General features: G+C 53.0%; 1 protein-coding gene across 1 annotated transcript; it reads right to left on the reverse strand.

Moving 5' to 3' along the window:
- Positions 1-5,393: 5,393 nt before the first annotated feature.
- On the reverse strand, positions 5,394-10,159 carry Cpr97Ea (cuticular protein 97Ea). Its single transcript, XM_011149254.3, has 2 exons — positions 10,001-10,159; positions 5,394-7,520 (listed from the first exon to the last, which is right to left on the reverse strand). Exons 1-2 carry the CDS (start codon positions 10,016-10,018, stop codon positions 6,642-6,644), a joined length of 897 nt encoding a protein of 298 aa, XP_011147556.1. The 5' UTR covers positions 10,019-10,159; the 3' UTR covers positions 5,394-6,641.
- Positions 10,160-14,040: the final 3,881 nt, after the last annotated feature.

Raw genomic sequence — 14,040 nt, forward strand, 5'->3', positions numbered from 1 at the left:
TTCATCTGTATGCGACGAATCGTCGATATGAAAGTTTGTGAAAGAAGAATGTTCAGAAGACGAGAGATTATTCAATACTTCCACGGTATTCGTTGATCCTTTTATGAAAACGACGAAAATCTTGCAGATTCGACGATTACATAAATTAGGAAAATTTTGCACGCTTCTTTTTCAGCGCTTCACAAAGTCTGCGCACGTTCTGTGCATATTGTGACGAGAATTGGTAAAGCATTTTCCGATCCGTATGCAGTGAATCGTCGGCATAAGAGATTGCAAATAAGAAAACATGGATAGCGTCGACGCGTCCGTCTCCTCGCGCGATCGAATTAAATAGAAACGATATAACTTCGATATCGCTGGTTTCACAAGAGTGCGAACGCTGACATGCTGAATATCGGCAGAAACGATGTTACGCTGCACGCTAATCGGCCGGATCGCGGCAAGTACGCGAGGAGTTGCCGCGCGCTGGCGAGAAGAAGAAAGTGACGGAGAGACCGCGCGGAGTGTGGCTGGGACGTTTCAAATGCCGCGAGAACGATGTATATTAATTTGGGAGAGTCGTAGCGGTAATCGATGTTCCTATTTCTTACGGTGCTTACGGAGAGCATTCGCGCGATCTATGTAAAGTCCCGGAGACGCGGCGCGGGCGCTTTCGCTCGTTGTGTATTATGAACGGAAGAGCACTTAGCGTAATCGGTATAGTCATCGATTCGACGTGTCTGTCAGCTCGTCGAATTCGCAATAAGGAAGACGGGAATATCGGCGATCGGCTTGCCGATAAATTGGGGCCGTGCCTGGAAGAGCAATCTCGAGCCCCGGATGATCTCCGCGCAATAGAAGCGAGACGTAATTACGCAATCCGCGCTCTGATATGAGGCGTATATATAATTCATTAATCGCATCCCTCATCCATATCTAAGATAATGCGATAGATGAGGCGGGCCGGATTAGGTCGCTTTATTCCAATTCCGCGGAAGTGGGTGACTTTCGCGCGAGGAGCAGCCGGCTTTGAAATTTCTACGAAATTATCGCCGAGTATCGCGGCGATAAATAACGGCGTCGCGTCTTATCCCGCGGCGGGATTTACGCGGGGCCGCTATCGCGGAGCTGGTTTCACGGGGGGGGGGGGGAACTACTGCACTCGCTCACTTTCATTAGTTCGAGTTCGCTCTCGGTATCATCAATGGAAAGACGAGGCGAATGGATGAGCGTTTCGCTCGGGAGCCGTGCACTCTCCGTGGAGCGCGCGGTGTTATTACTCGTTGAGGCATCGATTCATCTCCAGGCGAGGGTCGAAGCGTGAGCAGAGGCACGTGCCTAGATATACTCTCGGTTCATTATCAATCCTGCGGTATTTTCAGCGGCGTGCTCAGCTGGCTGCATCGTCCTGGCTTCGGCACGGCGACGGGAGCGACGGGTTGTCGCTCGGCACGAGCGCAGCTTGTATGTACGAGCCCTTCACGTTCTCGAGCAATTACAACCGCATGCAAGGCCGGGAGGTCTTTGTGAGAATAGCCGGGCTGCGCCCGATGATCGAAGAAGGTGAAGCGGTTTCGTCCGATTGCCAGAGTTCTCCTCGGAAATTTCGTTCCCGGTGATTCTCACAATTTGCGATTCGCGGCTACACGGATCTACTACGGGCTGGAATACGAAGTTTTCCTAATGACACGTAGTTGAAGAGCCGCCAAAGGAGAAGCTGAGAGAGTCGCAGGGAGAAAATGATCTGAGATAATTTATTTACTTCTCGCGCGTTATATACACACACAGAGAGGATTCGCGCATTATGCGCATACATTGCGTGATGTGTGTATCTTGATTATGTTGGTGTTGTGCTGCGCTCACACGAGCTCACAGTTCATTATCAATGCTGCTGCACTTCCTGACGCGTTCGCGAGCGAATTTCGCGGCGCTCAGCTGACCGTCTTAAAACTTTCGAAGGGGAAAGTTATTTTCACGCGGCTATTTTCACGCTCGCAGATCCGGCCTAGGTGTTTACAGGAACACGTTACATATCTCCGTTTCGTTGCCCCGCGTAACTCGCGTGTAACTCGCAATTTAATCAGTCTCACTTCTCTCGCGTTACGTAAAAATTTATTCGGCCGGATATTATCACTCCGTCACGCGTCTACGTGGAATACGCTGTCGCTAATTACCATAACGAATCACGAAACGAGCCTTCGAGTCGTAGCTCGCCGCAAATTTGTTCGTCGGTGAAACACTGGAACGAACGGTCTCGACGGTACTATTAGCTACTACTTTGAAGAATCAGAAATGACGCTGGGTGTGACGAGCAAATATTGCGAGGGAAGGGAACAATCTCAGCGGATCGAAGAAGAAGATCGGACAGAGTTCTCTCGATCACTCCCGCCGAATATCCGCCGGACGAGGCTCGATCAAAAGTCACGACCGCTTGCATCAACGTTATCGTAGATTTCATGCACCTCCGACGAAGCTCGCCGGCTTGTCTAATGTTGAAACGTCCGACGGAACGTTCTGCGTGACTCGCCTAACTGACAAGTGTCAACCGGTCGCTTCGAGCAACGCGCGCTCGATTCCGTGAGCCACGCGTCATTTCGCCGCGGACCTGCACGCTCCTCACGCGCGACTTCCATCAGCGTGCCACTTCCACGCTTGAATCACCGCGTCTTAAGAGCGTTGAAAGTAGCTCTCCGCGAGCTCAGTGAGACCTGCTGGAGGGATCGGGATGCTCGGAGCGATCGAAGTCGCGCGACTATCTCGACGATCGTTTCGATGATGAATATCATTAAGCTTCAATGTCGTATGCGCGACGTGTAGGCAAACGTCGCATGGCTTCATCCGCAGGTCGTTGCATCCGCGACACGACGCACGGTGGGGCCAGATGACATTTTTTGCTTCAAAATTCTCTAGAGACCTGAATTTCCAACCGATCATCGATCGACCACCAATGTGGATGAGATTGATCCTGAATAAATTCCGAAGAGATCTGTTTAGCCGAAATTTTGAAAACATTGTCGGTTCAGGGTTCATGGGTTTAGGGTTTGTCTTAAAAGTTTCAAGGCTCGAACTTAATTTTATAGCTGAATATTCAACGTCGAGTATTTATATATATTAGGTTCTCGAGCTATGGTTAGCTATTGGGTTCTTGGACTATTTGAGGCTCTCAATATATATACGGCTTTATGCATCCACGAGCTAAAATGTTCTCGGATTGATAGATTCCTAGGTTGATGGGCTTAAGACTCAAAATCCCTCGGTTTTGTGCTTAACGGGTCTATATTCGATGTTTTTGTATTTTGGGCATATCAGTTTTGGGTCAATGGGTTGTTTCTGCTTCAAGATCGATAAATCTCGAGATGTCTGTTGATTGGTTTCACAGTTTCAATCCGCTGAATACGCTGTTAGATAGAAATAAGTGTCGAATAATGTCGAGTATTTCACAAGTTTCTCGCGTTTAACGATAACTTTTCCTCTTTTGGGCCTAGTAATTCGAGAAAAAAAATTTTTCTTTTCATTTTGGCAAGACAGATCTCTTCGGAATTTATTCAGGATCAACCTCATCCACATTGGCGTCGATGATCGGTTGGAAATTCAGGTCTCTGGAGGACTTTGAACCAAAAAATGTCATCTGACCCCACTGTGCGACGGCGGCGCGGTGTCTCTTTGCGCACGAGAAGGTCATCACTCGCGCAATGTGATTGCCACCTTGCAGAAGAGCACATCGTGACACGGGGTCGTCTGGCGTGACGCCAGGCTAGTCGTTGCTGCAGTTTGTCCCGCAATACGCGCGGACACGACGTTTGTACTGATGTGCGAGCAACGCCCTTCGCGAGCAGCTACGAGTCTTCACCTTGCAAATCGCATCGAAGAAAGCGTCTCCTGTGCGTGCTCGAGCACAGCCGCTGCAATACGAGCAAATCTGGAAACATGCGCGAGATAAGACGAGACGCAGTTAAGAAGCAAGGAAACGAAAGGCGCTCCAGAAACATTTACTCACGACACAGATATGAAACGGAGCGCAGGTCGTGCAAGAGCGCAAGTTTTAAGATCGCGGTGGATAGGACAGCAATCGATAAATTAACGATAAGAGGTGGCGACAAACAGCGAAGGAAGGTGTTGATCAAATCCGCTTCGCGTGGCTTTATTTCTGGTCGCTCGGTGCAAGAGCTGCAGGAAGTAGCAGCGGTCGACGAGGAAAAGAAAAAGGCAAGAAAAAGGCCGCGAGGCCAGCAAGGTCGCGCGGTTCCGAGGGGAGCTTGGAATGCTCGATCGTTGGCATAGCGCGCGGGACTTTAGCGTTGAACCGGTCGCGGCAAACTTTTGAGGATAGATATTTAGCTCACCGAGAGAGAGAGAAGCAACGTACTGCCGGCTCGCTCACCTTGAGACTTTCTGAATGAAAGTAGAACTCCTTTGTTCGTTGCAACGAGTCCCGATTGTGACGACGGATATTCCTGGAAGCGACGGACAGATTCGCAGGAAGATCGGCCGCGAATCGTCGCTGTGGCGAAATCGCGGCGGAACGAACGCTCGCGCGCGACGACTCGCGTGTGAAAACACGCGGATTTTGGCAATCGCGCCGTGGCGGATAAAGGCGCTTCGCGGCGTGGAGATTAATTCTGTGAGAAATCCGGCTGGTCTCCGTCTGCCAGCTCGCGCGCTTTCGCAATCTTTAGAGGCCGAAGAAAGGAACGATAAGATCGCGGACGCGAGCAACCGTCTCTGCAAGAATGTGACTTTGGTTGCCGTTGCAATAGGCGTCGTCGAGTTACTCCTGCGCATAATAAACGGAAGTATCCGGAGGAAAAATAGCGATATTGCGACAGGGTCTCGTCGGAACGAGCACTTGGAGGCGAGCACTCGAGACGCCATGTGTTTTTGTATAATTACACGAAGCGCTTAATTGACTGTCGGCCGACAGGCGCGCTAAAAATAACGATTGGAAACGTTGAAATGTATATAATATCAGCCCCGAGCGCAAACTCGAGACGCCGACGGCCGAGATACAAACGATTGGCGGTGGGGGAGGGGGTGAAGGAGGAGGACTAATAACAAGCGTCGAAGTGGTACGGATCTTTGAAGTGAAATCTGACGCAATCGAAACGCGTATCCTGATATTGCGCGTACGGCTCGAAATCAATTAGGCATTCTTTTCTTGAGGCTCTCGCGCTCATAAATGCGAAGGACAATCCGGTGATTTGGAATTGAGTACATATTACCACGTTCCATAAGCGGAAGCGTGACTCTTTGCTCTTTCGTGCGTCCAGCGAATTCGCACGAGCGTCGAATGCCTTCGCGCCTAACGAGCGCGATTGAAGAATCATGAAGTGAAATCGGGAAATTTTATCGCGCACGGGGATCGGCGCACACGTCGTTGGAATCTCATTACAGTCCCAGCAGTAGCTGGCGGAGAATTCAGTATTGGCCTCACTTTATTCCACTCGAAATTACCTTACAATAATCTAATTACAATAGTGAGCGCGCTCACAATTTACGCGCGCCGCCGCGCCGCGCCGCGCAAACGGCACTCCAGCGGCGAGCTGCGTGAGTTTTCCGGGGAACGTAAAAAGAAAACGAACGGGGGCGGGGCCGCCCAGTGTGCTCGAAGAGCATGCTCGGGCGAGAAATTTTATTTACATTCTTTTTTACAGAACAGTTTCCTGCAGCTCCCGCTGTCACACCCGGTCGTCGCGCCTGCGGAGGCGCGCGGCCGATCCTTCCCGATAAATCGTGATATACGCGTGACGATAATAATGTCGATGGTCGTTGAGAGGATGACATGAGATTTTCTAGCGTTCTAGTTCGCTTGAACACCCGTGCAGACAATCGTGATCGAAGCAAGAGGCCGAGAACTAGAGTATTGGCGCTCAAATCGAAGAGAAAGTCGGCGCTTTAACGAGGAACTTTTTCCTGTCGCAGATTGGAAGATTTCTGAAACCAACGAAGGTTAGAGCCAAAAATCCACTCGGTCCGTGTGTCGTGAACTTGCAGCGAATCGAGCGCGTCATTGCCATCATTTGCTCAGGACTTGCGTCTTGCCGTCGATTTACCGGTTTACAGCTCATCGCTGATGATTAAGACAACGATGGCAACGTGCAGTTCTAATTGTCGGGTGTAAAACCCTGAAGGAAATGGAATTGATAGATTTAATGAAGAAGTTGCATCACACGGACGAAATGGAGTAGCAGCTTTCGCTCGGCGGTTCCGGGCGCGCCAACACCGGCGGTTCTCGACTTCCGCCTCCGGCGGACGGTCTATTCGCGAGGACCACGACGCTGCCCCCAGGCTTGGGGAGGGGAGGGAGCGGGCAACGTCGCGATCACGCCGAGGTAACCGGGGTGTCCCGTTTCGTCCCACTCACGAATAAGATGAAGAAACAAGACCAACACGTTCCGGGACGTGGGCGAGCCTGGGATCAGTCGTGGCGTTCGCGAGAGTACAGAGTCTTCGACGTCGCGACTGTCTTGCATACGAGCCAAGCGTGGACTCTGCAAGATCGTGAGCCAAACGCGGCACTCGCTACGAGAATCGCAAGAGACATCGGAATCCCGGGACTTTCCGAATGCGACAACTGAGCCCAAGCTCTCTCTCTCTCTCTCTCTCTCTCTCTCTCACACACACACACTCTCTCTGCTGGACATAGGAGCGGGACTAGAGGCGATCTAGTAATAGCCAAAGCTGATGTCGTGCAACGGCGGTGCGACTCCCTGAGGCAAGGCGTAGTCCCTGGCGAGCTGATCCAGGATACCGCCTCCGCTGCGAGACTGCGGCTGGGAACGTCGTTCCTGGTCCGGCGCCGGACTGAACTGCGCGGGACCCTGATTGTAGAGCTGGGACGCCGGCGCGGGCTCGTCGTAGGCCGGGCTCTGCTGCAACGAGGACTGCCGTGGCGCAGCGGCCGGCGTGAAGATGGGCGATTTCGGGAGAGCGGGTCTGCTGGGGGCTACCTGTGCAGGTGCGTACACCGCTTGAGTGTGCGCCTGCGGCTGGTAAGCCGGGCGTGCTGGTGCCTGCTGAGGTCGCGGCTGCGGCTGCGGCTGCTGCTGCGGCTGCGGCTGCTGGTAATCGTAGTCCTGGTAGGTCTGTCCTTGAACGCCATCCTTGCTGGTGGTCTCGTCGATCAGGGTCGGCGGCGCCACGGTGATGCCTTCGCCGGCTGGCTGGAAGCCGTACTGGTTCGCGCCGTACTCGACCACGCGCACCTTGCCGGTGTCATCGACGAAGCCGTATTTGCCCCTCACGTCGCCGGTCGGCAACTTCGTCTCGATCTTGAAGGAGCCATCAGCGCCCTCGAAGCCGTACGTGTAGGAGCCGTCCTCGTTGTGACGATTGATCTGCTTGAGGATCGCCACCGGCGTCGGCTTCGGGTTCTCCGGCGCCGCCGATTGCCGGGACGGCACGTCGTTCGGCGCGTAGCTGCGCGGGCTAGGTTGGCTGGGCCGCTGCGAGTCGTACTGGGCGTAGTCGTCGACATAATTGCCGCCGGGCTGCTGGTACTGTTGCGCCGACACCACCAGCAAGGCGGCGAGCACCGCGGCTACCTGAAAATACGGAAGTGCCGTCACTTGGCTGCCTTTCGCATGTTGATTATTACGCCCGAATCGGGACGTCATCGGCAGAGAGGCAGGCAAGCAAGCCTGTTCGCGTGTATTACGTGATACCAGCAGTCTCGATCTCAATTTTTCGTCATGGCTCGTTAAACGCCGCATTTAGGCAGCTGCGCCTTCGCATTAGCAGTCTATGCTGTCCCTCTCTCTCTCTATCTCTCTCTCTCTCTCTCTCTCTCTCCTTCTCTCTCGCGGCTAACGTGTGATTTCGGTTGCGTTCCGTCAGCTTCCGCAAGCGCGGCTCGACCGACGGCGATTTTAAGAGCCGCAAGCTGCATCGATCGGCGAACGACTTGGCGGAATGACACACGTAGGACGGATCGACAAACTTGGCGATTCCATGACGAATTTAACGGAGAAAAATCGCGCGTAAGAAACTCGCGAGCTGACGCGAACTGAACGCTCCGGCGGCCCTCTCCGTTCGCCACGTCGGAGTTGCGCGATTTTTGCAGTTTCTTGCGCGGACGTGAACGTGTCTCGGTTTTTATGTAGGCGCAAGCCAACCGGCGGGTTCAACCCGTGAGGAATAAAGCGGGGATTTCTTTCTCCGCCCGTCATGGAAGCCCTGAACCGTTAACTCCGCGAGACGCAATCGCGAGGTGACCGCGCGTCAATCCGGGGATACCCAGCGGCGGATCCTTAACCGCACGAGCGCGTTGCGCCACGATTCAGTGGAGTGGACAAGCTGAAGGAGTTCCAAGCCGGATTCCGCGGAGAGCCGCTGCAAATGACGTTTATTAATCGCGATCGCTCACGCGTGACCGGTACGTGTTTCGTGCTCACCCCGGCGACCAGAGCGCGCACGACACGTGCCGATTCTAAAATTAACGCGGCCAAGTAATTCACTCGCTCGATACGCTTCCTGCTGTGCTGACCGAGCGGACTGTGATACACGCCGGGGAATGCAGGCGGATCGCGTTTCAATCGACTCCCGCCGATCACTCGCGATCGGCTGTCGATCGGTTCTCCGCCTTCTCCGGGATCGCCTGTTGTTCCGCCTTGTGAGATCGCATGTTTCCCGTGCCGAGTCCGCATTGCGTCTACTCGATATAATAGAAACCGACATTTCCGCACTGCCGACTCGACCCTCTGACTCGCGCGAGTTTTCATTTTTAATTCCTCCCCCCTCTCGCTCTCTTCGCAGGCGAGCTTGAGCTCCAGGGGATAAGCAAATCTCCTCCCTAGCTTCCTCGTGTCTTTCGTTCGACGTCGTACTTTCTAGCGTCGTACGCGTCTCGCGATAAGAAGGGAAAATCGCTCTCAGCAGAGGAGAACGGCGGAGGTAAAAAGGGCAGGAAAAAGAGGGCGAAGAAACTGGCACACGCGCCTTGTACAGCGCGTCGTGCGGCCAGGGGTTAATTAGCCGTGGTTAAAAGTTAACCGACGCTGGTGCAACCGGCACCGAGGGAGCCGCTCGTGCTCTCTCTCTCTCTCTCTCTCTCTCTCTCTCGCGCGCGCGCGCGCGCGCCGCTGGTCATCGCACGCGATCGCGCTCGCGATCATAACGAATTATATAATCCTCGTTCCCCTCCTCCCGTCCGCCCGCCCGCCCCGGGCAGGCGAGCGCGTTGGATGAAAATAAGTGCGTCATAATAAGTGAAACCTCAATAAATGTTGCCGCTACATCGAAGAAAATAGAAAACGGGATCACAGAGTTATTGCGGAACGCCGCGGGCTGAGCCTGCGAGCCTACGGGCCGACGATTAAAAGTCGCCGCCGATGTTTCGCTCTTCTTCTTGCGGCGAATCTGTTCGTCTCACGGACGCGCGATGGTCGTCCGAGATCGCGGCCGCGAGCGAAGTGAATCGAAGCGTCTGCGCGATACAAAGTCGACGCGAGGAACTCGCAAAGAAGCGCGGTATATCAACTTCTGCTTCCCGCTGAAGAAAGAGATTCTTCAGCGCAGTTGCCTTGAAATCGTTCTCCACGACCGCAGCGGCGGCGGCGATTTCTACCGGCGGCTACTTCGTCGTAATTAATTATATCGTGGTGATTAATTATCGTCGTAGAGACTGCGCGAGCGTGCTCGTAGCGATTCCACATAAACCGGATTCCGCCGCCGGAGAGCGACGAGAGTCGACCACAGAAAAGTGCACAGCAGCGCGCGATGGCCGACGGAGGAGAGTCGAGAGCCGCAGGAATCGGCGGAGCAACGCGCGCGAGACGAGATTAATCGAGAATCAGAGCGGATTCCTCGGGGAATCCTTCCTTCGCGCTCACAATACGGATAATGCACTGGTCACAGCCACATTTCAGTCACACATCACACGCGATTTCCGCGCTCGCGCGACGACGCTTTCGGCAGAGAGTCGCGGCTACTGCGAGAAGAAGAGGAACGCGGCGACGACGACGATGAGATGATGATGATGATGATGATGATGATGATGATGACGAGGATGCACTCAGATACGTACCGTCGCGAGGGTGTGCATCGTGTTTCCCGGCGGTGGTGTTAGTGTGTGTGAATGTAAGTAGGCAGCGAGGCTAGAGTACCGGCGATTGCTCGAACTGAGGCCCTCATATACCTTACTGCTGCCCCCCCGTTCCTGCCGCCCCCCGCTCTCGCCCTGCTCTGCGCTCCTGTTCGCTCCGGGGGACTTTCACTATCTATTCGACTCCCGTGCGTACGGTCGCCTGGTCTCGTTTACGGTACCTTATATCCCCTAAATATTCCCCACCAGAGAGAGGCTGCGCCCCGCGGTATCTCGGGGAATCTGGAAAATTGCGCTCGATCACTCGGCTGGCTGCGAGCAGCGCGGAACGGAACAGTCGCGAGAGATGCACGGGAATTCGTCCAAGTGAGCGCACCACGCTGGAGAAGCGAGCTACCTCGGGGAAGCACGTCGGTTCCGTCGTCTCTGCGCGACGATTGATTAACGGAAAAAAGAATGGCTCGAACTTAACGCGACAGTCGAGCGAACCAGAGTTTCTGGTTCTCGGCGGCAAATCTGAGTCTGAAGAATCGGAACGTTGCAACATCCGAGACGTTCGGAAAATCGCTCGGCGATGTCGAGCCGCCGATGAACGAGAGTGTCGAATTTCACGTTGAAATTGGCAGCGACACGACGATCATGTAACCCGCTCCGGCGAAAAATTCGATCGGTTTTGTGAAACTGGTGTGCCGAGTTTCTAAGGTGGAATGTTATGTAAAAGTCGCAAGTTTGGGACCGCGAGAGAGAGAGAGAGAGAGAGAGAGAGAGATTACGCACGAGCGGCGTTAGAAATAATTCGACGAGCGCGCTCGTTCTTATCACTCGCCAGCGTATCTCAGTATCTCGCGGGGCGATCTACAAAAAAATGATCGATATTTTATTCGTGCCGTGTCGCGCGCCAACAGTCCGCGCCATGGAGAGCCATTTTCAATCCGCTATGTCGGGCTGCGACTTAACGGGTTCTGCAACTCCCGCGTCACGCGCCTTTCTGCAATCGGCCCGAAGTCGAGCGTTTCCGTTGACACGTTTCAAAATCGGCAGCCCCGCAGCTTGCGAGCGAGAAATTGCGCGTCTGCCGGCATAATTAACTTCTCGCTCCACCGGAGAAAGGGATATCCTCCCTCGCGCGGATGCCGTGACGCATACTTGACCGTCAGTCGTCGAGCGTCGAACGAGCGAAAGAAAGTTCCGTCGAAGTTGGTATTATCGAGGCATTTCCCGAGCCGAAGTCGCATTTCCTGCGAACTTGCTGCGCGAATTACACAAGAACGTTCGCCGGAGGATCAAGTGTAATTGACCGCAATTTGGAGCCGCGGCGTTTACGTAATATCGATCTCAACAATACGCCCCGCTTCGCGATACGCGCTCTCACTCTCGTTTGAGTAGTATCTCGAAAAAGAGAAAGCGCTATTACGCATATCGCGTCCCGCTTTGATTTGATTATACACATTTGCCGGCGAAAATCAAACATCACGGCCGAGCGCAAACAATACGATCATAGGAAGGATATCCTTCGCGGTTAATAGACGCGCTTCGAGACGTGGATTCTAGAGAACAAATTCCTCAACGACGCTCAATAAATCGAGAAAGCAAGGCACTTTATAATACGATATGGAAATAAATAATACGTTTGTGTCGTGTCGGAGCAATAATTAATGCGAGCGAAATAATTATAAGCAAGAGAAAGTGAGGGGGCGTGTTGGGGAGAAGAAAATAGTACTTTTAAGAACCGTCCGACCGTTGCTCGATTTCCACCGCATTCCAACGCAGTTCGGCGCGACGATGAGGGCGGCATTGAGTCTGAAAATAAAACGGCGTGACTCCTATTCGTCTCCTTGAAACTGACCGAATGCAAGGTCGGGCGGCGATTCGGTAAAATGGAGTCCGGCCTTTGCCGTCCGGCGGTCACCCGGCGTTTTCATCTATTCCAGTTTACGAAACACGCCGCGGATCGCGTGGGTTCCGCCCGCGGGATAATCGATGGATCGATATTTTGCAACTTTCTATCGTATATTAGACGGCCATTTACCGACTGACCGATACTCCCGTTGCTCTTATTTCGTTGGCCATTTTTTCACGCCGCTCTACGTACCAATTAATATTGATAATGTGCCGAGACACGCCCGTCACTGCGGCGCTTGACGTTTTCGACATAGTTTTTTATACAGCGTTTAGCATTTCACAGAGTTACATTATCCAGAGCACAATCTGAGGTAAAAATCGAGGAGACACAGCATATGTATTATGCGTAGAAAAATGTGCATGGTACTGCACACGTACTTGACAATCTGAATTTAGAAGAGAAAAATCAGAAAGGAACTTGTTTTTGTGTTTGAGCGTAGCATTGTAGTTCTTGATTTGCAAGGTAATTGCAGCGTAATTATTATCAGTATATTTTATCGCGAATGAACACGTCTCGAGACGAGGGAAAGGGGAAGGAAGGAAGAAAATGTCTTTGTTTTTCTCTCAGGCTCTCGTGACGCAACCGCGTCCTCAAGGTCCTCGAGGCGATTGCAGTCGGTGGTGTGGCTTAACGATGACTTCCAGCACGGGGCGTGTAGCCCACGATTAAGACCCGCGATAATTGCCCGCGAACGACCCAGATTATGCTTGCATTCACAAGTTTTATTTCGCCGATGATCCGCCTCGCGGCGTGCCCCAATGCCACTCGGTGAAAGGAGCAGCTAAAGATCGGCGAATTTCGTGTGACCGTCGAGAAAACAGAAAAAAAGTGATCCTTAACCCCTTAATGAACCAATCAGTCCAATCACTCGATCTTTGTTACGCTAAGCGATTTGATCCCTTCGACTGTGTTATTTTGTAACGACGCTTCGTCTCGTTAAAATTTATAGGATCTCATTGAACGGATGCTCAAACGACGTCCATCAATTTCGACTGATGAATCCCGGACTAGAGCGAGCGACGGGATGTTAGATGTCAGAAAAATTCGTCGAATAATACCTGAGAACAATTTCAAGTATCACGGCTTCGGCTAAATTTCTCGCGTTCGATCTCGTGTTTCCGCGAAACAACGCGTTTCCTGAGAGAAAAGTCTCCCAGTCGTTATCGTTTCATGTATAAATCCACTCGTGCAGCTATCGGCTCGCGGCAATCTCACGGCGGTGCTCTCTGCGAGAGATCCTGGATCCTTCACGGAGAAAGAAGGCGGCTGGATTTATCGTAAAGTTCTGTCGGTCAATCCGGAAAGCGCTGTCCGATCGCCGCGTAAACACGCGGGATACCTCACAACCGCATACAAGGTATGCAAGGTCTAGCGAGCGACGACAATCGACAAGAGCCTCGCCTTTCACGAGTCACTCTCTTCGGAAACGGCCACGGCGGCGCCGCCGCCGCCGCCAGCCCTGACATTTACCGGTATATAGATCATCTCGGGTGAAATTAGTTCCTCGATACGCGACGAAATCGTACCGGACGATCCGACAACGCCTATGACGACGTTTCTCTCGCGCATCTCGCGTTGCACCGGTCGCTCCGTTTTTATTATGTAACCGTTGCTGCAACGAGTTCGCAACTCGAGAGCCGATCGGCGCTGCGAGATGCCAGGCAAATTGCCGGGAACGCGCGCCGGAGGTGCGACTCTTGCGAAGGTGACGGAATTGGCGATTTTCCGACGACATCCGATATATCGATTCGTCCGCTCGCCGAGCGGCTTCTCTCGCGAGCGACGTTACGCCGCTTTCTATTTTTATGCAACAATCAGAAACGATTGCCCGCGCCTAACGACAAGTACTCGATCACATCGGTCGCGCGAAAACTGGAACTCCGGTCGGTCGGCAAAAAAGCCGACGGTGCGGTTGGTGCTTACTATAAGAGAAGGTGATGTGATTAGCGCTCGGGCCGTCTGAAACGTAAAAGTCGCTCCACCGCCGTCGCGGCACGCGCGCGTGTTCGCAAAAGGGACCAATACGCGGCTACGATTACGTATAAATTGTCTTATTACGCTTGCCTTATTCGCGGCGTTTTACTTCGCGTAGGTACGAGGGGATTACTCGTCGCCGGTC

This window comes from Harpegnathos saltator, unplaced genomic scaffold (assembly GCF_003227715.2).
Source record: "Harpegnathos saltator strain DR-91 unplaced genomic scaffold, Hsal_v8.6 scaffold536, whole genome shotgun sequence".
Lineage (NCBI taxonomy): Eukaryota > Metazoa > Arthropoda > Insecta > Hymenoptera > Formicidae > Harpegnathos > Harpegnathos saltator.